Here is a 24,850-nt window from a genome sequence, read left to right as displayed (position 1 = left end):
ATGCTGTACATAATCATGGAAACTGTCAGTGTGTCATTCTGTCAGTCAGTCATTCTGTCTGTCCCACGTTTTTCTACTCACTGACGTGGTCAATCTATGTGGAACTGCACATAGGCATTGAGGATTGGCATAGGTAGAAGGTGACAAAGCTACCAATGGGTATGGACTAGTTAATACAATGTTCGAGCAGTTTTGCCGACGTTAACATTTCGGTGTTCCTTTCATGTGTCATAACCTGAGGCGACGGCATTTTCGGTTGTTTGTGTTAACTCTTGTCACTTCTGCTGATGTAGCAGCCAGCTTGCGGGAAGGCATGATGACGCAAACGGTAATCGAGTGGAGTCTCATTTGTTGGGAGAACGTTTCTACCTCTAGCCTGCTCAACTCTGTATAGAGGGACAAGGGGAAGATGCAGACGCAGGGGGAGGGGTAAGAATGAGAATTGGGATTCACCCTTTATCACATGTGATTCGCCAACACACTCAGATGGGTAAGAACAGACTTAAATCATGGGATTTCTTATTTTCCCCTCGAAGCTTATTCATTTTTTTCATGTATGGAAGACGAACTTTCTGAAAACGATCAAGCATATGTTTTGGGTGTAGATAAAAGAAACTCAACCAGCAGACAGACAGTGCTGCAGTCGTACCAGGGTGGTGGGCTCCCAGGCTGTGGAGGCTGATTTGTGGACGGGACCCAGCAGCTCCTTACAGAGTTCTCGGAGACGATACTCTGAGCCTGGAGGGAACACACACACACACACACACACACACACACACACTTCAGTCAACACTGAAACAAAAAGCAGACTCAAAACTATACGGTCAGTGCTGTGCTCAAAATGTTTTTCAGTTTGTAGAAACCAGCGACAGTTTGGTACCTTCGTTGACGAGGAATCGGGCGTAGATGAGCAGCCAGTAGCGATACTCTTGCGCTGACTGCAGAGTCAGAGCAGACGCCAGCTGGTTCTCCAGGAAGGCCAGCGTCATGCTCTGCTGCAGGTGGTGAGGGGTGGAGGAGAGGCGGGACGCCAGCCGACCAGCACTGCAGGGACCAGAGAGATTTTTCATTTACCTCTTTGTTACATTTTGTTTGGAGCGAGAGGAAGAGATTTAATAACTATGTCTTACTTGAGGTTGCGTCCCTGCATGACAGCCAGCGGCCCCGAGGACACAGGTGCATCGTGGGTAGGAAGGCAGCTCCTGAAGTCAGCACATTGGACCAGAGAGTCTCCTTTGTCTGCTATCAGAGTCCTGAGAGAGACACAGTGTAATTCCTGAAGTTTAAGTATTGTTGCGGGGTTCCAAAACATTTTATGGACAAAATTTCTAAACTTTTCAAGACTTTTCAAGGATCCATAATACAAATATGTATTTTTTTTCTTGCCCTACTTGTTCAGCATTTTTCAAACATATCAGATTCAAACTCTATTGAAACATAATTTCAGCTAGCTGGCATACATGAAGGGAGAGACAAGATGTAGGGAGAAAATGAATTAACGTCTGTGATGGTGAACAGTATGTGTGCATTACATGGAAGGTTATCCACTGAAACAATTTCATTATACACAGCTTTATTACATAACAGGACTTTTCCAGGCCTGGGAAATGTGATTATGAAATTCCATGACTTTTCCAGGTTCCCCATGACCGTGGGAACCCCGTTGTTAGTAGCAGCTGTTTCAGTTTTGTGTTTCAACTGTGTCTCTACTGTCTCTCACCATGTCTCCAGCGAGGAGCTGAAGCAGTAGGACTTCCCGTTGGACAGTCCGATGACTGGAACTCCCTGCTGGGTCAGCAGAGACTGAGACACTGTGGTGTCAGCACCTACACGCACAAACAAAACGTTTTAAGGGATATAATGTGACTGGATTGTCCTTCTGATATAAATGGTCACATAATCAATATGACAAGTTTTGAAACAGTCTTCTTGTGAGGTTAAAATCTCTTTATGGATCATATTCTTATGTACTTGTACTTTTGAAGGTATGGTTCAACATTTGCTTTCTTCCCATGGGTTAGATGGATATTAATCTCATGTCTGTGTATTAAAATCTCCCACTATTCTTTAAAATTCACCATAAACACCTATCCAAGGCATACCCAAAGTAAAATGAAAGCTGTTCTTGCTCCATTTGTAGTACGTGTATGGTCTCATTTCAAAGGTAACAGTCTTTCCCCCCAACAGTCACTAACAGTCAGAATAAGTAAGCACTCCTGTCATTGTATTGTAAAAGTTTCAACACACTGAGGTAGAAGTTTTTATTAATCTTCTCCGAGATATTTCTCGAAAAAAGATGCTGCAGATGACTAGAACTAGGAGGTATTAGCTGGAAAACTCTATGGGACCATATCAAGAAGCCTCATGAGTCCAAATTTAAAGTAGATAATAATAAGACAACAAACAAGTTTTTCTGCAGTTTTGTCCAGGCGCTTTTCAAAAAAAGAGGGTCAAACAATGTACTGGATGTGTAGCCAAGAGTGAAAAACACATCAATCAAGATAGAAACTTCTATCCAGGAGCTTACTGTATATATGAAACACTTATATGAAAACCTAAATTAATAATAAACCTTGGATTTTTCCCTTTAAACCGCAGAGGAACAATCTGTTAATTATTCATGTAAAATGTTACGATCTATATTGAAAGACAGTGCCCAAAAGGCAGATGTTCTCCTGGTTGAGAATGTCACTGGCTTTAAAGGTGCAGACACACCAAACCGACATCAAAGAACTAGCGATGACGAAAGCCAACTGTTGGGTCGTCTACGTCGCCTCACGTCGCCCTGTGTCAGTTGCATTTGAACACACTACACGGACTACATCCGCAGGCCAAGTAGCACGTACGTTCTGCGCCTGCGTGAGAGAGAGCGGAGTGAGAGAGTGGTACATCCTGTCAGCCGAGGGGTTTCCTATCTGTGCAGCCGAGCACCGCAGCACCTCCACGGACTATTACATCCAGACGGTCCCGGTGTTTCCTCCGCAGGCTCCACTTCACTCAGCTGCCCGATAAACCCGCTGCTTCTTCCCACTTTAACCTGAATAACAAACCAGGGCTCGGTGCTCCGGTTGGATCCAAACGGAGAGCCGGGGCTAGCTCAGAGACTAGCGGAGGCTAACTGGCTGTGCTTCCCTCCGGTCATGCTGCGGCTAACGCTCCGCTAGCCGCTCCCAGCTAGCTCCGGTTTGTTATTGAGGTTAAAGTGTGAAGAAGCAGCGGGTCTGTGGGTTAGCCCCGGTTTCACTACAGGCAGATTCACTCGCTACAGGGGCGAGGAAATAAAACCTAAACAGCCAATCAGAGTGATCTCTCTCACCGACAAGCTCCGCTGCCGACTCAACATGCTCAATCGGCCGAAACGCCGCCGACGCCGAAGTGCCGACGGTGCGGGACACACCGCAAAAACTAGGGCGACAGACGCTCACCGACAGCCTGACTTTGGTCAAAAGCCGACTGTCGGCTTGGTGTGTCAGGGCCTTAAGAAGGACAAATCGCTTGCTATTGGCAAGCTCTAGACAGGCAGTCCATTCCGTTAACACAGGCCCTTGTTGGCTACTGTAGGCTGTGGGCAGGTCATTAGAGCTCCTGTTAGCTCGAGTGAGGTGTCAATCAAAAAGTCAGAGTTTAGTCAGAGCCATTTTGATATTTGGCTAACAGCAATATTTACATGCAAACTGAAGATACTATGGAAAATATGTGGAGAAATGACAACATCTGAAATGACGTAATGGCAGTCTGTGGATGTGATTATGTGTTTGGACTAAATATGTCAATGGATTGAGATCCTCTGCACCTAGGTGAATGCATGAGGATCGTTTTTGTTGGGATATTATCGATCAATGGATTGTGATAAGGCTTCATAGGTGAGATAACTGCTTGTTTGTTTGTTGTTGGTCTGACAGAAGCGTTTACTGTACCCGCTGTGGTGGTTACATTATGAAATGGTCGGCATCTATCGAATCACAAGAATCGTAGCTTTCTAACAATATGTCATACGAGTCGGATTGTTTGAAGGTTTTTTTTCAGTAAAGTGCTCGAGTCAGGTGTGGTTAGCCTAGCTTAGCATACAGACTGGAAGCAGGGGGAAACAGCTAGCCTGGTTCTGTCCTAAGCTCGCAAATACATACTTATGTACAATGAAATGAAACACGTCTTCACTATTTTAGGTTTTAGGAGCTGGAACTATTGTTTTCAAATAACTGACTCCAGCTCCATACTGATCACCTTCCTCAAAGCAGACATGTTTATGCCCCCAGATGTTGAACTCTTCTTGCGTCACATCACATGCTGCAGTGTCTCACCGGATAAAATGGTCAGCAGGGACTCGTTCTTCACCAGGGCCTTTTGTTTCTGAACGTCCCTGCACAAAGACAAAACACAATTCAACGGTTTTATTACAAATAATATCAGCAAACACGTCACTGCTCTTGTATTATTCTGCATAAAAACCCTCAACTGAAGCTGCCTTTCTATCAACCAATACAGAGTAAAACAAATCTGCGACAGCCACTTTATCTTTTGTAGTACAATTCTGACATATTTTGATGTCATGTCCACATGGGTGGGAAAATAACACACACTCTCAACAACACTGCAAACAGATCAAGTCTATAAAAATCAACCACATGAGATTTGTGATAAAATCTCTGAGCACTGACCACACGGACAGCGTCGCTCCAGCTGTCAGAGCCATGACGAAGTGGGCGGAGCAGTGCAGAGCTGACACAGGCGTGGCCAGCTGGATGGCAGGAAGGAGCCGCCGTCCACAGGAAGAGAACACGGACAACATCCTGTCCTGACAGGCTACGGCGAGGACGTCACTAAGGGAAAGGAAAAGAAAGAAAAACTGCTTTAGTGCTGACCAGTCATTTAGTTATACTTTTTTGCTTTTTTCCAAAAAGATGCACCTGAGTCACCTGAAGAACAGAGAAAAGAATCTATCTGTGTGCGACACACTGAGCCTCCTACCTGCTCCCTGCAGCGGTGACCACTGAGCTGGGCAGCAGTGTGTTCCAGTCTCGTCCGTCTCTGGAGCATCGTAGCTGGCTGAGCTTCGAACCCGCGACCACCGACACCTCATTCTCCACCTCCAGGAACACCGACGGCTCCATGCTCACCTACACACACACATATTTTCCATTTATAGCTTCTTATATACTCATATACTGTTGTATATTCACACCCAGATTGTAATTTGATCACTGCAGTGTAACCTTCTTTACTTTGGTACGTCTGAGCAAATCAGAACAGGAATTAACACAAAAATTGTGTTCATTGCGGTTTAGTTTGTTAGACATTAAACACACTACAGAAACATCAGGAATTATGGCTTGAAAAAGAAAGATGTATTTTTCTTTATGTGTTTTTAACTAATATTAACAACAAACAAGACTTTTGTAAACAGATTAGATTTGTTTTTAGCCCCGTTTCCACCAAGCAGTGCAGTACGGTTCAGTTCACTTTTTCCATCTCCACTGTGAAAAGTTGTGGATGGTACCGACAGAAGCGTTCCTTAGCATCCCCATGTTTGGTCCCCCCTCTGTTGGGGTACCTAGCACACAGATCTGGTACTAAAAGGTGGAGCTGTGAACACTGCAGTCTGATTGGTCAGTAGAGGACGGTCACTCTGCTCAGGGCTGAGTTGTGTCTGGTTTTGAGGCTCATGTAACCACTGTTCATACTGTGGAGAGTTTTATTAGTAAACTGTAACTATAAAATGAAAGGATGTTTTGCTGCCTCTCACAGCAGCTGGAGTCTGAGAAAAAATAACTTCATTCACTGGGCCGACTGCCGGCAACTTTTAAGGTGGAACGTGTATTACTTATTTTACTCAATTTCAACCAAATCCTCACTCTGAGAAAAAAAGCACAGCAGTGTCGATCCTGTGGGCTACAGCGACACTAAACCCCTGAGCTTGCCTGAGAAGGACTAAATGCACAAAGCTGCTATTTTTAAATATCCCATGAAGAGAGACTCTCACTGCAGCCTGTTCTATTTTGTTCTGAAAATGTGGGCGTGCAGCCTCGTTCTGTGGACGATAAACCAGGTGCAGACTGATGAAGGAGGAAATACAGTGAGGGCTGGACGGAGCAGTGAGTGACAACAACCCCGCCCACATTTAAGAGGACTGTTTGGGGTGGAAACATTAAACGGACCGAGGGTTTAGGTACCATGTTTGAAGGGTTACTGTTGGTTCCAAAGGTACTATACCAGAAGTGTTTGGTGGAAATGGGGCTTTTGTTGTTGCAGTTCGTACTGGTCAACAGTAGAGGGAGATAAACTAGGGCTGGACGATGTGGCAAAAAATACAATAATTTAATTTTAATTTAATTTAATTTTTAATTTAATTTAATTTTATATACTTTATTAATCCCCGAGGGGAAATTCAATTTTACACTCTGTTGTCAATTACACACAGGTCCGAACACACACATGCACAAACTGGACCTATACATGCACTAAATGGAGAGATAACACAATAATTTTATCCATATTAATTAGGCTTGTGCCGATTTCCGGTTCGGTCCAGTTTAAGAGCTCCACCCGGTTTAATTCACATGAACCAGATAAACCGGGTGGGGGTGGGGGGGAGCTTTTCACATCAGCGGCGTGTCAAGGGACTATATTCAACTTATCTTGCATTGTAACATGTATTATGACAACTTAATAAGGTTTATGTATGTTTTTAAATGAAGTGGAGGAGCCTACAAGTGTTTTGTTTAGTTTGTCTCAGAGGCTCCGGGGACTGCGCAGCTCCGCTCAGCTGTCTGCTGCAAGAGAAGTGTCCTTCTGCTTCTTCTTGTGTAACCTTGTGTGTATTGGCGGTTAATACAGCATTATCGCCACCTAGTGGATTGGAAGCGCATTACACCTATAATAGGCTTTTATTGGGAAAAATAGCTCAAATGCGACCCCCAGTGGTAAAATTAGGTATATAATTCGATATATCGGTTCGGTTAGATATTTGGCTTTAAATCAAAACCGGTTGGAAAATTTTAAAACCAGCACAAGCCTAATATTAATCCATATCAATTTTTATCACAATATGTAATTTAAGAATGCTGCCAGTTTGAGTCAGACTTCATTTTAAGTTACGACAGTAAGGAGAGTTGACAGACATGACAATGGCGGAGGACTTGGTGTCAAACTGAAAGGCAAAAGCTCCAATTCGGCAATATTTCGTAAATAAACCCACTGCTAACAGGGAACCTGATAACCTTAATGAGTGAAGAGGAGTTTGTTACATCTCTGAGAAGTTGGAGGTGTACAGCCTGACGCCTGCAGCTCTTCATCTAACACTTCACTGAGGCGGCTCCTGACTGTTTCTTCACTTCCATTAAATATTTCAAACTCCTCCACTGTCAGTGAAATGCTGAAAATTACCATTTGTTTTGTTTTGTAGATGCATTCTGGATGAACGATAGCGGTAGTGCTAATCTAACTGACCAATACATTGCATTTCAAATGACTACCGCATAATAAAAGTCAACTCGTGTTTCGCAGGCTAAATATGTGAAGCTGCAGCAGTGGGAAATGTTCGGTGTGCGTTCACAGTAACTTCATGCAGGGCTCTACAGATATTAAACATGCTGACGATTATCTCTTCTTGTAAAGTGTCAGATGTAATTGGTGGTTGGTAACCTGTTGGAAAATTTCCTCGCCGTGGCATCCCTGTCTATGTGCTCAGGTGATAAGACGTAATATACGCTTAATTAACGGTGGGTAAAACTTACTAAGGGCCTGAGTCCACAGTATTTTTTTTCTGAACACCAGCATCTTATTATAATTGTTCTCAGTAAGGAGAGAACGTGTGCAGCCACCTTGAGAAAAAGCGCCACACCCAGTGTCTTATCATAGTGCTCCAGCTTTTTTGTGCGGTCACTATGAGCACTTCTAGTTGAACATCTCTGAACTTTTCAGAAAAGCTGGTGGTGTCATTGCAGCTTCTTTGGCTACTGTATGATATGTCAGACAGAAACTATCACAACACAGAGAGAAAAGTTTTGTGCTTCTATCACCATACGTGTTGTAATACAGCGGGTGGTTAAGTGTAGCGTTTTCCTCTGTGTTCCCAGTGAGGAGAGAGCGTATGTGGCTGCCTTGACAAAAAGCGCTGCACCCAGTGTCTCACTTCAGAGCGCTACGACTAATTCCTACAGCTGCTCTGAGCACTTCACTAGAAAATTTCTGAACTTTTCAGAAAAGCTGGTATCGTCACTTGAGCTTCTTTTCAGGCAACCAATCATATATTAGATGGGGCAGGACTAATCACCTTGGCAACCAATATAATGGAAGAGAGTTTTATTGTAGCCTTGTCGTGTCTATCCTAGGCTGCATGATTTGTCAGACAGAAACAACAAAGGCAGAAAAACCCATCTGTGGAAGCAGACCGGCCGCACTATGAATGTGAGCTGCTGAGTTTTGTGCTTTTATCACCATACGTGTGGTAATACAGCGGTAGTTTAGTGGTACATGTCAAGATATTGTTGTCATAGAAACAAAATCCATCTCTGGTCCCAGGGAGAGCCTTTTTGATGAAGCCCTGCCAGAGCTTTTCAGCCAGAGAAAACACTAAATGGACACACACCCTTAAAAGCTCTACATCCAGCAGCAAACTGTACACAACGGTGGTTCAGTTGTAAAGAAACAATATCTTCTTCCTGGTAGATAAAGCATGTTGAATCCACCACAATGGATTCAGAGAAGAGTGTGCACACACACACACACACACACACACACACAAATACACACAAATGACAGCGCGTTACCTGCAGACTGAAGGCCTTCTTTATACTTGGTGTTGGTAGTTTGAGAACAGCTACAGGAGCTGGAGGAGCTGCCACCCTGCTGGGCTCCCGCTCTGCTGGAGGAGTTATCTGACAGGAAGAGGAGGGACAAAACACACATGTATCTCTCTCTCTCTCTATTCCAAGGACATCTGCACAAAAGGAGCTTTCACTAGAGCTTTGCAATAACACTTGTTATTAGAGCCAATAAGAGGCTTCAAATGAATTACTGTAAATGCAGAGTTAATTTTTGATTTATCAATGTTTTTCTAAAAAATGTAAAAAATAAATAGAATTTAGTGACGCAATCAGATCATTGAGGCCTCGATCGGTTCATCTTTCCCTCCATCTTTCTACCTGTGTGAAGGGTTGGGCGATGGGAGCGGCCATCTTGTCTTTCCTTGGCCGTCCCTTCTTCCTCTTCTCCACCACCTCTCCTCCGTCCATCAGTAGCTCAGGTTTCCTCTTGCTGAACGTCAAGTTTTTGTTGATGGTGGCCATCTTGTCCTCGCTGTCGCTGCTGGTGTCTTCTTTGGTTTTTACGTCTTTCAGGGCGGAGATGCCGTCTTTCGGTCTGCTGGATGAACAAAAAGGTTAACATTTTGTTTTAGGGACAGTTTGTCCTCTTTTCTCACTTTTGAATCAGTGCTTCTTCACCTGTCTAGAGGCGTGAGTCCAGCGGTGGAGGAGATGGCAGCTGTGACCCCCGGCGTGGCCTTTGACCTCTCTGTGAACCTCGAGTCCAAAGCTTTCATTGGCTCGATCTTGGAGGCAGACGTGAGCAGCAAACTGGACTTCACACTGGAAAATAAAGAAATCAGAAAGTAGGAGATGGGGGGGTGACGGAAGGTTAGGAAGTCAGTACAAACAGTAAAATAGAAAACTAAAGTAAAAGCTTTCTCTCAGCAGGTCATACCCATCCTTGTCCTCCAAGCCCTTGGCGGTGCTGTTGGGCGGAGGCGAGGTGAGCATGGAGTCGTGGCTGGGCCTGAGCCCCAGAGAGGAGGCCTGTCCTGGGCTGGAGTCAGAGCTGAGCTGAGAGGTGAGCTGGTTGGACATAGAGGAGCCCGAGGGCAGGATGGGAGCGCTGTTGAACAGAGCTGGCGAGAAATCCCTGCAGAGACAGAGGGACTATTTGGTTGTGCTTTCTCTATTTGCAGTGTTTTTTTTTCTTTTATAAATGCTGTGCATGAGTTGTCAAATTGGTGAAGTTGTTTCCTTAATTCGCAGTGTGCTGAGCTCTCAGGGCCACCGGAGTGTTTCATGTTTTCCTACCCGGTGTCCAGCTGAGCGATGCAGAGCGGTGTGATCCGTCTTCTGCCATCTGCGGTTCTCGTCTCCACCTGCTTCTTCAGAAGGTTCTGCAAGCCGAAGAAATAACACATCCAAGGAATTTAAGCTCCAAAAATGTCAGGAAAAGTATTTGTTTTGACAGCTTTTGAAAACAGAGCTCTGAAACAGTGGTCATAAATATTTATCCAATACATCACTGATATCTGAATTTGTGCGGTTTCCAAGTTCATCTAAATCATTTGCTCTCATGTGTTTGACTTGTATTTCTAAAACTGTTTTATCTTCTGTGTCTCTGCAGCTGTCCTCTAAATATCTAAATATCTAAATATAATCAGTTAAAACAAATGTGTCTTTTCCTGCAACCTGAATCTTCAAATACAGCAAAATTTCTATATTAAGAGTCTGAAACTCCTGCATTTTTTCATGTGCATTTATTATTATTTATTAAAAAACGTGGTGAGTTACGTTTGCGCACAAATATGTGTCTAACTCTTTGTCCTGAACCGAACCAACACTCTTCTGCTTCCTGTTCCTTGTTACATTTCAGTGTCCCACCTTCCTGATGTCCTCCAGAGACTCTCCGTTCATCACACTGTTGAGTTTGGGGGCTGAGGATTCGAGCCCTGCACTGCCCGGTCCTGAGCTGGCCTGGGCTGAGTTCTGTCGCTCCTGCTGGTATTTGAGCATCTCTGGGTTCTCGATGATGGTGGTGGAGAGCTGAGCCTCAGTGCTGGTTATAGCCAGACTCTTACCGTAGATGTTCTGATGGATGCTGTTCTGTACGACAGAAAAAGAGAGGGGCGAAGTTTGATCTGGCTTCTTAATGTTCTTGACGGAATTAAAGAATAAGGTTGTGTTTTAGTATCTTTGTGTTTGAGTGACAGTGTCCAATTATAAGACAACCAGGAATTGTAAACATAAATCACATGACTCAGGTGTTTTGGTTCTTACAGTTGCAAAGTCTTAAACTTATATAACAACAGTCTGTTCTGCTTTTCCTTTGTTCACACAAGGCCACTTGCAAAAAAGCTGAATTCAAGACAAGTATTGATCCAGACTTCATCTGTTTTTTGCCAGCTTTTAAACATGAGGAATGACTGGATAACAGCTTAATATTTGTCATCTCATCTAGATGAACCCTTGTGTTTGGTAGATGTTTAGAGTACGTTCCAATCTTTAACAAAATGAAATGTAGTTCTCTTGGAAGAAAACAGAGAATTAAACTTTTAGGCAACACCAAGACACGTATTTATTACATTCTGTTTCCTGGAAGAATTTTTTTAACAGGCAAAAGGAAAAAAGGAAAAGGACAAGCAAACGCAGTGAAGTTGACATCATGTGATTCCATCGTGTGTGTCTAACCTTCTCCTCCTCGTTCAGTGGATCCCCCAGTTCATCCAGAGAGAAGTCCAGGTAGGCTACCGTGCCGTCCATCGAACACACCAACATGCCCAGACCTGTCAGAGTCCTGACACACAAACACAAATCAATGTCAGAGATGCAGAGGGTGTACCCATGATGTCTTAGTGTCACTGTTACAGGGGATTGCGTAACAGTCATAAGCAAAATACATAGTATGTAGATGAATGCATGTAACGCGGAACCAAAATTAAGCACAACATCCACCCAGAAAACTTTTAACCATTAGCAACAAATGCTGAGGTTAGCACAAGGAGTCAGTCACAGTATGGCGAGCACAACAAATGGAAACATGTTCATGCTACCGCGCATTCGACAGCATCACCCAGATGTGCCGATCACCAGGACAAGACAAAACCAAACCCAGCTCCTTATCCCTGCTGTTTCCAAGCAGCTTTAACTGAACAGGATAAAACAATTACTGAAGCAGCTGGCATTCACACTGGCACATTAGCCAAGGTGGAACTACCTGAAACACTCCTACTACTCCTACTTGGTCTTACTGGACTCGAGCGCTGCTTTTGACACCACTGATCACTCTATCCTCATCAATCGACTAAATACAAATGTTGGTATCTCAAGGAAAGCCCTACAATGGTTCATGTCATATATGTCAAATAGACGTTTTTCTGTCTCCAAAGGTAACTACATGTCCTTGTCCACTCTGCTGTTATATGGGGTGCCCCAGGGCTCAATCCTTGGTCCCATTCTTTTCTCATTGTATATGCTTCCCTTGAGCCAGATAATCAGTCGCTTTGGTTGTATATCCTATCATTGCTATGTGGATGACACTCAGCTATATTTTTCAGTAAAGCCAGATGATCTTAGCAACCTAAACACTCTCCACAACTGTTTAGCTGCGATAAAGGACTGGATGTCTGTCAACTTTCTTCAGCTAAATTCTGACAAAACTGAGCTTCTCATTTTTGGCCCTGAAAATACTGCTAAAGGCATCTTTCAGCATATTGGCCCACTTGCCCTCTATGTCAAAACTAACGCTAGGAATCTTGGCGTTATATTTGACCCTAAATTGAAACTTGAACAACATGTCAATAAAATGGTTCAATCCTGCTTTTTTCAACTCAGGAACATTGCAAAAATCAGACCATTATTGTCAGCCTCTGATTTGGAACATATCATTCATGCCTTCATTTTTTCCCGTCTCGATTACTGCAACTCCCTTTTCACCTGCCTTAGCCAAGCTGACCTGTCACGTCTCCAGCTTGTACAAAATGCAGCAGCGAGGCTATTCACTAGGATTGGCCGTAGAGTCCACATCACTCCTGTTTTAGCCTCACTGCATTGGCTGCCAGTGAAGCTCAGGATTCTTTTAATCACCTATAAGGCCTTACACGTTTAGCTCCTACCTATATTTCCGAGCTACTATGCCCATATACTACCGAGCGGTCACTTAGGTCTTCCAACCAAAACCTGTTGGCCATACCACGTGCCAAACTAAAAACCAAAGGTGACTGTGCTTTTGCTGCCCGTGCACCCAGACTTTGGAACAACCTCCCCACTTCCCGTAGATCAGCTGAGTCTGTTGACTGTTTCAAAAAACACCTAAAAACCTACTTTTTTAGAATGGCTTACTCATAACATTCAATAAATTCAAGTGTATACTCTGGGTGGTGTGTGTGTTGTCTGTATGTGTTCTTGAATGTGTCTTTTATGGTCTTGGGGTCCTCTTTTCTTTGTGTCCCAATGTCAATGTAAAGCACTTTGTAACCTGCATTAAAAAAGGTGCTAAATAAATAAAGTTTCACTTACTTTACTTACTTACTAATGCACAGGTTTAACTTTTTCTTATTTCATTTATTTTTCTCTCTCAGTTTCATAGCGTTAAAGACCCCTTTCAGTTTTATAGGCTGGTATTAAATGTTTCTTTTGGGAAAGTGTTCAGTGTTCGTACAGCGCAATGCACAAGTGTTTTAAATGTTCCTTATTTTGATAATGGAAACAGTTCAGCAAAGTTGCCAGTGGGCAAAATGACACCTCAGTCCCCAGGAGGAGGATTTCGGTCTTTGTTACCTGCACCACAGTGTGTTCAAAATAAATGAAGGAAACGGATCCTTAAACATCTGGGTTTTTTCTGCTTTACTGAACTAGCACCAAACTGTGACTTCTATGTACCGTAAAACCCCTAAAAAGATACACTCCCTCAATCAAGGACTTTTAAACCATGAAACTTTGATATTTGTAAAACTTGGAGGATCAATGGAGTGAGATGTTACTGCACATGTGTGGTATCCCACACATTTCCCTGTTTAAAACTCACCAGGAAATGTCCATAATTGATTTATCAAAGAGATCATGGATGACCACCAGGGGGCGCTTCAGAGAGGTCAGCTGAAACACAGACAGGAAACAGCATTGTCAGGAACAAAACTAACACGGTGCTCACTGGAACACAATCTGACATTAAAAAAGCTGATAGTAAAATTGACAAGTAGCCTTTATAGAAACCACCAATACCAAAAACCGTGGCAGCTCACCAGATGTTTGTTCCTGCTATACCTCGCTTCTCCACCTGCATCAGTTTGAGGTTTACATTTCTATATCTCATCAAATAATAAACTAATCGCTCAACACAAATCAGACAGTCGTTATGTGTCCTGAGATGGATGATTTCTGTGGAAGCTGTTTATACTCAACAGAACAAACAGATACAAATGCCATGAATTACAAAAGTGAGACAAAACAAACTGACCCAGACGGAGAGCGACCGATCTTTGCTGCCGACAGCGCAGCAGCAGTACGGACAGCCTGGTTTCGGGGCGCTGCCATTCTTTTGCTTCTTCTTAAAGATCTTTGGGTTGAATTTCTACAGAGGAAGAAAACAGATCCATCAGTGCTCAGGTTGACTTAAACGTGGCAAACGTTTAAAGACTGAGCATGTGGCTAAAACGTCCTTACCACCACAGTGACAGCTTTACGGTGGCCCACAAAGTCCATGTTCGTCTTCCAGCCGTCCCTCTCCACGATCTGAGCGGTGGGACCGGAGTTGTTCATGGCATGAGCCGACACTAGATATTGACCATCTGGAGACCAGGACAGACGCAGGACGTGGGTCGTCCCGCCGCACTGAGACACAGAGAGAGACGAGAGAAAATTATTCATCCATTCATTGGCGAACTGTGCTTGTGTTAGGACTGGCAGGAGAATATCCAGATGTGATGAGGCAAATCAAAAATCTGAATAAAAGAGCAAAGACAAGTGTTTTTGTACCTCGCTGAAGGGTTTGGTGATGTTGGCCTCCATCTGCCAGTCCACCGTCCTCCACACTCTGAGGCTGTGGTCATCCGCCTGCGAGGCGATGTATTTCCCCACCGGATCCCACGTCAGACCTTTAACCAACCCAGTGTGTCCTCGCAGACAGGTCACCATCTCTGGAGAGACACAAAGAAGACAGAGACGTAGATGAGAGAAATATCTTCCTGCTTTATCAACACGTTATACAGGCAGGATTTCACACATTCATTTATTTGTGGCGGCCCACCATGATTAAAACACCTGCCGCCACATTTTGATTTTCTATTTTTGGAGCTGGACCGTTCATTTGGAGCACTGTTGGAATACATACTGCTCAGTTATTCACTACATCCACACTCTCACTGTACGTTCACACCAAAAGCTGCCAGAGCTGCAAAGGCGACAGGTCTAATTCATTTTCAATGGACATGTGGCGACGAGAGGCGTTTTGAGCTGCAAAAGCGATGAGCGGCGGCGCTTTGGCGAACTGAGCTGCAAATGAAAGTTAAAGACTGGTTAACTTTATGCAAATTAGCTATGACGCGTTTGAGCTGCAAATGACCAGCAACCAATCGGAATGTAGATGTCCATCACTTGTGTGGAACCCAGAGAACATCCTCGGAAACTTTTAGTTCCTACCACACATTCGTTCCTACTTAAAAACAAGCAGCAAGCTGTCAAACTGATATGTTCAGCCTGAAGTAGCGCAGGAACCTCTCCCCATCCAGCCACAGCTCCCGCACCAGCCGATGATATTCCCCGTGCTGTTCACAGCCCCGGAAGATATTGTGAACCCAGACCTGACGGCGGCTACATCCACGCAGGTACCACACAGCAGCACAAATTACAAGAGTGTCTTCTTCCATGTTGAATCGATACACAAGTGTGGACAAGCGCACGTACTTATACAATTTCTTTGTGTTCTGTGACACTTGTTATTAGCGGGAATGCAATTAATTTGCTCTCCTTACCACCAGTTTAACTAATCACACTGTAGGCACTCGAACCCAAACCACTGACACTGTTTCCCCTTGGTTTACAGCTTTGGGGGGGAATAACAAATTTAAAACTTTTGCTCATATTCGGTTCAGGTTCGGCCCACTTGACATGCTGCTGTGTTGTGCTACGGTGTATTCAAGTGCTGGAATTTGTTATTTACGTGACAACACCTGAACACCACACAGGCTGTGTGTGTTTAATGTTTAATGTCAGAACTATTTAGACTTTTTATTCTGTTTTCATTGTCCAAACGTGAAAGTTTCTGTTCTCAGGCAAATGCACGAAGTCACATTTCTGTGCTCCTTTAAATTGAGAAGCATAATCGTACGTTCAGAACTTGACATCATGAGCAACTTGAGCTGCTTTTGCTGCCACAAATATTTTACTAGCGGTGCTGCTAGAGGGAATTCAGCCATTTTGCAGCTCTGGTAGCTTTTGGTGTGAACGTAGAGTCACAGTGTAGAGTGTACTCTGGGCACAGAGAGACTACAGCCAACTACTGCCACACACAGATTCTAATTCTGTGGGAAACAGTGGCTGATTTGTGTTTAATAAGAAAACAGAACAGTGTAATGTGCTTACTTTTGAGAAATAACATAATCTGCAACTATTTTAACATTTCATCTCATCTTTATTTCAGAGACTTCAGATGCTATTTTTCAAATCTGTTTTTATTTACAAAATACCTTTCAGTGAAGGAAATATTCCAGAGCAGTTTGCGACTTATTTTACAGCTAATTCACAGGTACATTCATACTTAACTCGTAAATCATCAGATCTTCATCTTCCTAATTTTCTGACTTGTAGAGGTCAATTTTTAATAATTTAGAGGAACTAAACTGTGGAATGATTTTTTCAACCTGGTTAAAAACCTCTATCTCTATGAAGTGTTACAAAAATGCCTGAAAACATTAAACTGCTGTTTTGTGATGGGTTTCCCTCCTCTTGTATTATTGTCCATGTTTTATTTGTTTTACTCAACGTGGTGTATTTTTACTATTGATCAAGGGTCAACACAGTATAAACTATTATCCCCCTCATGCACACACACACACACACACACACACACACAAGCCTAATCACACTGTTATTTTCTGTGTTGTTCCTTATCTTTCTGTACTTTTGAGTTCTTAATAACTTTGTGAAAATTTTACAATGTGGAGGCTTCAAATAAGCTTCTCCCTGCACTGTATTTCACTATTCATTTTTCTTGCCTTTTTTATGTTTTGATTTTGATAGCTGGTCATTTTTAAAGCAAAACGACCAAATATTTTCAAGTTCTAGCTTCTTAAATACGAACATTTGCTGCTTTTTTTTGTCTCATGTAATAGTAGACTGAATATTAATATTTTAGTTTTAAGTTAATATTTAGGTTTGAAAGTATCTGTCAGGCAAAATGTAGTCTGAGTGGGCGGAAGTTCGCTGCATAGATCAGCCTCTCATTGGGCGGAACGAGCCACCCGCTGAAGTCCCGCCCTACCACCTCCGGTTGTGTAGCAGTTTTCAACACGTCCTTTACTAATTTTTGCGGTGTTTGATCTTGCAGGGATGTAGCCATTTTTCTGCCATGGTTCGCGTCCTGTAGGCGATATTTTTGTGGGCGTGTTACACCAAAACCTGTTTCCCCCCGGCAATATTTTTGCAAGCGCACCGTTGCTGTGGCACCGCCCAGAACAACTGTGATTGGTTGAAAGAAATACAAGCAGCCGGGACATTTTTTTCCTCCAATCTTAAAGTGAGAGTCGGCCCAGTCAGACCTTTCTTTTCTTGAGAACGGTCTGGTGAGCGAGACTAGGCAAAATGAGGAACTTGATAATGTCACCTTAGCTTTTAGGATTAAAAAAAAAAAATCATACAATTTTTTGTCATTTTAGACCAAATTATATAACCGCCAGATTAATAGATAATTAAAATAAGACGCAGCCCCGTAGCAAGTGCCATATAGATTGCGATACAGTGTGCAGAGAGGGTTGTCAACTTGTCATGTCATTATGTGTAAGATTTGAAAACCTATAATTAGACAGGGTGTGCTCTGGTGTCTCCTACCTGGAAATTTGCGAGCGTTCCAGATGACGATGGTGTTGTCCACGCTGCAGGATGCCAGCCACACGTCGTGAGGGGACCACGCTACGTCCATCACATCTACAAACAAAACACACACTGAAATCACTGCCTGAGTCCAGAGACATGTTACTACTGTAAGGTTCCCTGTGGAGCTTTAGTGCCATGGAGCTAGTTTCCTATCAGTGATCTTCGTTTTGTTTATCATGTGCACTCGTATGAGGATGCATATGCACACAGTTAATGCTGGACACACTCCTGCTAATGGTTTCACATTATTCCACTGATCATCAGGTGGTCGTAACATGTCAGGAGATGCTGCAATATGCAAACAAAGGCAAGGAAGAAGATGACTGCAAGCTGTAAACATCAAAGTAAACAATTCAGTAACACTGAATGTAAACATTACTTAAAAATACACTCATTAATTTATTGGTATATATGCAGAAGCTTCTACAGTATGTTTGTATGTTTGAGCATGTTGTGGATAAGCTGTGTGTTTTGTGTGTGTGTGTGTGTGTGTCTAACCTCCTGTGTGGTTCCTCAGGATGGTGACACACCTCCACTGCTCCACGTTGGCTAGCTTACTGCTCGACCCGAACACTGTGCTCGGGCCGATGAATCTACCGAGAAAATGCACACACGCAGTTAAAATCAAACCTTAAACATTTCATTTCTACTGCGAAGACTTTCTGGGTTTACAGCAGTCAAAAATAATCATCTAAAAATGCAATATTCAGGCTTCCCAAACATTATACCAACGGATTTTTTTTATGAACCTTTCCATAATATTTTACCCAGTTTCCATGACTTTACGTAAGAAGTAAAAGTTGGTGAGCCTACAACTTTACATCTCTGCACATTTCATATGTGCTGTTTGTACAAATGAAATCCATTTCTAGGTCTGGAAAACAATTCTCTTATTTAAACTTTTTCAGGAATTTCATGAGCGTAGGAACCCTGAATATTACTTTACACATATCTATACATAGCAGACACATCGTCTGTATTTGCACATGCTGTGTTTGTTCGCAAGTGTGTTTACATACGCGGCTCTCTTCCACACCATGACCAGCTTGTCGTCTCCTCCTGATGCCAGGTACAGCCCGTTGTTGGACCAGCGCACACAGTTCACACATGCTGCAGAGACAAATATACGCTGGGGTTATAAATATAACTTGTATGGATTTGTGCCGACACAGCAGTGTGTTATGGTGGGCATTAATAGTGCCTGCAATGTAGTAGTGCGAGATGTTGCTCCTATTATTAAATCTGACTGCTGGCACATTTATTTGGAACACAATCACACTCTTCTGCTGCCGGGCACTGAGCAGCAGGAGTCGTCTGTGGAGAATAAAATGTGGGAAAAGATTCAAAGCAGCGACTTCCTCTTCTCAGACCTTTCGGCTTCTGACACTTAACTACTGTCCATAGTAAAAATACAAACAGTCGATGCAAACGTGGAGCAGAAGCGGAGAACTCCTTCTACTGCTTCAATTTGTTGACTGAAAATGACGTAAACAGCAGCAGCAGTGTGTAAAATCAGGAACATTTGGTGCCTGACTTTGTAGAAAATAGAGGCGTAGTAACTGCTTTAAACTCGTGGAAATATAATGAGTTCGCTATAATTTGCAGGTCAGAATCAGTCAGCGCCAGATGGTGACAAGGTCAAAGGTACCGAATGGGAAATACTCAATCATCAGAGTAATGTAATACATGACATTTGGACTGGACCAAGTAGGAATTTAGTTTGAAATGACAGACACAGGAAGTGGCCACGCTCAGCAGTCAGACAGGAGTCAGGTTACAAACCAATCACAGCCAACAGATATCTTTCCCTCTTCTGTAAATATTCTGTCTGATAAACTTCACAGCTTTACATCTGTCCCACGGACGATCGGCCTACACACTTATAAACAGCTCCTGGAAGAAGATCAGCTCTGCTCTCAGGATTTCAGGTAAATAGGCTATATGGTGCTTGTTAAGATTGCTTCGCGACCTCAGACGCAACCTGCCGGAGTTCTCTTGAAAGCTGGCACAAAAAAGGTACAAGAGTAGCTCCCAGTGCCCGACCTCGCGTTTTTCAGGAGGTTATAGATGCAGCATGTGTACAGCCCCTAATCTCCAGGGCTGGTACCTGCGGTTATTCCACAGGCTAGTTAATAACATGTCGGGCAGGAAATCCAAAGTGTGGGATCATTTTGAGAAGGTGAAGGACGAACCCAAGGTGATATGTAAACTCATCTTCATTGGTCGACTACAAACATGACGTATCATCTGAAACATGGAAGTAGCTACATGCCCATTAGCCCACAGCGTCATTAACAGGCGGCTCGCTCAGTGTGTGACGTGCACTTGGAGATAAAATATAGGCCTATATTAATGAAGGTTCATTAGTACGGTTTGTATTTCTCTGTAATGTAGCACAGTGTTAACAATGTTACTGATACTATTCTTTCTCACACCTTCAACTCAAACCACCAAAATATATCATTTAATCATTACATTCATATCAGAAACATGCAGGAGACTAGTCCACTGATGGACCCTGATGAGGACTGATGGTTGCCTAGGAACATTCTTAGTCAGGGGCAGCCGTACCAGATATCATCTAGACTTTGGATATTTTAAATGTTTTCTTTTCCTGGTTTTAAAGACTGCATTACAGTGAAGTGATGTAAATTCCTGAATTCACCAGACTGTTCTGGTTGATCTGTTATTTGCCTTTACCTACTTAGTCTTTATATCAACATTACTGATGATTATTTATCAAAAATCTCATTAAAGTTTCTGGGTGGGTGACACATAATACATCAAGTTTTTCCCTCTATAGAAGTGGTTGCATTATTTGCCACTCCGCGAGTACTGTTCATAGTACAGGTTTCTGCAGAACTACTTCCCTAAAAGCAGGAGGAGCTGGAGAACCGTTCACAGGGGGAATAAATCAATAAATAAATCAATTAACCAAACATTTCTACATTCAACACTCTCTGCTATGTGAATCAACATGAAAAGTAATACGGAGAAGGCTGGTTACCTAGGTGATTGTCCATCTGGCAAAGCATTTTGGGAATATTCTCGTTCTTCTCGTCCTCCTCTCTGAGGACTGGCGCCATGTTCCAGATCATCACCTTGCCAGAATCCTCTCCTAAAAACAAATCCAATATTATAACCCAAACGCTCCTGACTTTTTGTTTAACGACAGACTAATAAAGACATCTTGGTGTTTTAATTTGGAAATCCCTCATGATCTGTCGTCTGAGGCTGCAGGAGAACACATTCAAAACTGTTTTAACTATAAAAAAAACACAGTCATTACCCAGAGTACAACATCAAGCACTGGTCGGGTGGTGCTGCTGATCTTACCTTGCCCACCAGTTGCAAATTTTGTCCCATCAGGGTGGATGTCAACTGAAAATATGGGTTTGCCTGTGAAACAAAACACATGCAACAACATTTAAAGATATCTGTCAAATCACAGTTTTGATAGATTTATAGTCAGACTAACTGATACTGCAGGCTGGTAACCCATAATAATTGAGAACACAATATTTCGACACAACAGGAACATAACAATGACCTCAGTGTTTATGTATTTATTTTTGTGTTTTAAACCATGTGTTATTCTATGGTTGCAATAGTTTGAGATTTTCACAGTATGATGACCATCCCAGAAAATATCACGGTTCCATGGTATGACAAAATGTATAATTATTACCAGTGACAATGACCCTTAAAGAAATGAAAACAGAAGAGTATTTGGTTGAACAAATGCTCTTTCATAACTGAAACCATTTCTTTTAATAGAAGAATGTGTAATCGTTTAGAGGAAAGGAGATGCACGTGTGCAGGTGAGGTTCTCCGTCCGGTTGCAATAAGGTTCAATACTGTAAAAACAATGTACACGGTATGGTAACCATCAATTTTCATACCTTAAAACCAGTATACTGCAGCAACCCCCAATTCGCACTGTTATCCTGATGGAAAATTCTTCAACTTTACAGTAATTTTCCACAGCTAAGTCAGGGTGTGTCCATGATCTGAGACTGTTGCTCAGAAATTACTCTGATAATGTATTTAATCTCCAAACTCTCCTCTTATAAAGTACAGCTAAAATCAACATTACCAAAAAAAAAAAAAAAAATCAAACCAGCTGTTACACCTACCTACTGTATATTTATCTAATGTATCGCCATTTAATTGACTAAATGATCGATTCGTTATTTGTCATTTTTTAGATTATATATTTGGCCTTTTGACTCTATTTGATGGGACAGCCTCAGCGTAAAAGGCAAAGACAACATGCAGCAAAGGGTCACAGGTTGGAATCGAAAACGCGGCCAATGTGGCAAGAACACAGCCTTGAGTGCATGGGGTACCCGCATAACCAGGCGAGCTACCGGGTGCCCCCATTATTTGTAATTTGGTTATTATTATAGAAGCTATTTGCAGATTAACTCACAATTCTTGAAAGAAATACACAGTTGCAGCCCTGACACATTGTTTTACTTCATTAATGGTTATATATTCACATTCATCATATCAAGTCTGCGTTTATGTATCTAAGGATCCCCTCATAAAACAAATATTTCACCACAGGGGGTTCATCCCTACAAGTTGAAATTAACAGACTTTTATTAAGCTACATAAAGGAGTAGGAAGACGCATACTTCTTGTCTAGTTCTAACACTGTTTCTCTTCTTACCCATAAATACACAATCTATCTCAGTGACCAATTCTCCACCCCAGCGTCCATGCTCTCAGTTAAACCACTCTGCTTGTGCTCTTCACACAACAATATCGCCATTAGTGTGCTTTACATTCCCCCTACTCATTTCTGTGCCTTGCAAAAGCTATTTATTGTACATCTTTTTAAACTGTCTTTTAAATTTCTCCCTCTCGTCCATTTCACAAACGCACACCAAAACTAGATAAACATGTAGATTAAAGGTTGGTGTGAGCACAGCACAGCACTGTTGCAGATAAGATTTTCCTCTCAAGTTATAACAAGGGGTGGGGGGAAAAACTGATTGCGATATTTTTGTGTGGCAATATTGCATCGTCACACAGTGCCAAGTATAGATTTTTTAACTCTAATATTACAAATACAAATTAAACTTTAGGCAGCCTACTAGAATAATATAATCAATTTCTTTTTCAGTCCACTACATACATTTTGCTGTAAAAAAAATCGTTGAGGTGATATGAAGACTGAAACTTTACCTTATTAGATAAACAGATGTTGACAAATTTACAGCTGAAAAAAGGTAATAATTGGCAATACATTTGGTCGCAATACTCAGCATATTGCAACATATGTAAAATCGCAGTAATATTGTATTGTGACTCTCTCTCCAGGGACTTCTTGTATAAAGCCTGGAAGTTGATTGTTTCTTGCTTTTAACATTATTTGTGCTGTCTTAAATTCTACCATATCCTTAAATGTCAATGCATGTGACTCTAAAAATAAAGTGTTGTTCTTAAAAAATGTGTAGTATCCTTCTGGCTCCTTTATGTAGTATGTAGGAGATGCACCTTTCGTCTCTACTTAATGTTAACTCATGTCAGCTAGTGACCGTTTGATGAAATAAACAGGTATCTGGACATGTCACTTGTCCATTAGGTTTTCTGTTTTGATGTGATAGACATGTACACATGTTTAAGATGCTTCACAGACTGCATTAATTGTGTTAAAGACACATCACTTGTCTCTAACGACAGTAATTGTTCGCTGCACCCTAAATTCAGGCCACGGTTAACTTTCCCAAACTGACAGCTTGGAGAGACACTTTTTTAGCTCCATGTCGAGCTTGTTTACTGTCACTAAAATGAGGTGTGTTTACTAAAATATCGTCAGAAACAAATAAGAAGTCACTTTAGGACAACAACTTCGACATGGGTCATTTGGCAGGTAACTTAAATTAGCTAGCGTGAGGGTATCAGGGCTAGCCGGGGGGGCTAACTAGCTAGCTAGCTAAGGTTAGCAAACATGAGCAGTTGATAGATTTGGAGCAGCGAGGAATGGTCCCGATAGTGACAAAGACACCAGATGTGTGTGTTCACGTGTTGAATTAAGTCTGGTATGTGAGTAGCAGTGGAGTGACGGACAAGTCAAACAAGTGTCGACCACCACCATCATGCCTCTTTATCAATTCAGCCCCCTGCCGACAACAAAAGCCCAACTTGGTCCAACAGATTCCTGCACAAGCTTACCGTTGTGGCTCACCCAGCTCGGCTTCAGCAGCTTCATTTTTTTAAATTTCCTCCTGTCTTGTTTTCACCAAAAATCCATCCAGCGCTCAGTTCAGTCGGAGAACTAACGCTAACCCTCCGCCTTTTGTCTCAAACTCTGTCCGACACTTTGTTGTTTTTGTGATTCAACTCCATCTCTGCGACAGCATCCCCCCCGAGTCTCTCCAACTCAGACAGGCTGCTGCCCCGGACGACAGGCGAGGTGACACCAGGCAGCTCAGGAAGTGTTTCCGTTATTTTTGACCGCGGACCGGAAAGAGCGAGCAGGGCTGCTGTCAAAATAGTTCCGTGGGAGAGAAACTTGGTGGACTTTTTAAAGATATGTACAAGAAAACTGTCGGAATCAGATTTACATCATTTTTATGCTCTTATTTTTTTGTTTGGCGTAATTAATCAAACTTGAGATACAAAAAAATCATCAAGTTTGTCACGTCAGTGTAAAATTTATTTGATACGGCTCTTATTTTGAAAAGTCACATACGTTGAAATGCGCAAGCTCAGAATTTGAACTGTCAAGAAGAGCATAATGAGGGCCTCATCATCATCATCATCATCATCATCATCATTATTATTATTATTATTATTATCATCATCATCATCATCATTAGTATTATCATTACTATTATTATCATTACTATTATTATTATTATTATTATTACTATTATTATTATCATTACTATTATTATTATTATTATTATTAGTATCATTATTATTATTATTATTATCATCATCATTATTATTATTATTACTATTATTATTATCATTACTATTATTATTATTATTATTAT

The 24,850-nt window shown here is 42.2% G+C and overlaps 1 protein-coding gene across 2 annotated transcripts in view; it reads right to left on the bottom strand.

Moving 5' to 3' along the window:
• LOC126393827 (protein HIRA) overlaps nt 1-24,258 on the bottom strand; it is a 29,221-nt gene extending 4,963 nt beyond the window's left edge. The window contains exons 1-24 of one of the 2 annotated variants that reach the window (XM_050050203.1): nt 24,024-24,258; nt 21,177-21,239; nt 20,848-20,958; nt 18,860-18,950; nt 18,339-18,433; nt 17,796-17,891; nt 14,727-14,887; nt 14,415-14,582; nt 14,209-14,322; nt 13,777-13,847; nt 11,442-11,547; nt 10,635-10,856; nt 10,062-10,147; nt 9,703-9,900; nt 9,444-9,587; nt 9,144-9,363; nt 8,769-8,876; nt 4,969-5,117; nt 4,659-4,820; nt 4,302-4,360; nt 1,721-1,826; nt 1,131-1,253; nt 881-1,044; nt 650-738 (exon numbers count right to left, since the gene is read on the bottom strand). In XM_050050203.1, the coding sequence (XP_049906160.1) occupies nt 650-738; nt 881-1,044; nt 1,131-1,253; nt 1,721-1,826; nt 4,302-4,360; nt 4,659-4,820; nt 4,969-5,117; nt 8,769-8,876; nt 9,144-9,363; nt 9,444-9,587; nt 9,703-9,900; nt 10,062-10,147; nt 10,635-10,856; nt 11,442-11,547; nt 13,777-13,847; nt 14,209-14,322; nt 14,415-14,582; nt 14,727-14,887; nt 17,796-17,891; nt 18,339-18,433; nt 18,860-18,950; nt 20,848-20,958; nt 21,177-21,239; nt 24,024-24,060 (2,943 nt within the window). In that variant the 5' untranslated portion in view covers nt 24,061-24,258. The remainder of the gene's footprint in view (nt 1-649; nt 739-880; nt 1,045-1,130; nt 1,254-1,720; nt 1,827-4,301; nt 4,361-4,658; nt 4,821-4,968; nt 5,118-8,768; nt 8,877-9,143; nt 9,364-9,443; nt 9,588-9,702; nt 9,901-10,061; nt 10,148-10,634; nt 10,857-11,441; nt 11,548-13,776; nt 13,848-14,208; nt 14,323-14,414; nt 14,583-14,726; nt 14,888-17,795; nt 17,892-18,338; nt 18,434-18,859; nt 18,951-20,847; nt 20,959-21,176; nt 21,240-24,023) is intronic. The other variant, XM_050050204.1, reaches the window with a different exon arrangement.
• Nucleotides 24,259-24,850: the final 592 nt, after the last annotated feature.

This window comes from Epinephelus moara, chromosome 8 (assembly GCF_006386435.1).
Source record: "Epinephelus moara isolate mb chromosome 8, YSFRI_EMoa_1.0, whole genome shotgun sequence".
NCBI lineage: Eukaryota > Metazoa > Chordata > Actinopteri > Perciformes > Serranidae > Epinephelus > Epinephelus moara.
The sequence above is the reverse complement of the archived record's forward strand: the minus strand, read 5'-3'. Positions and strand labels throughout refer to the sequence as shown.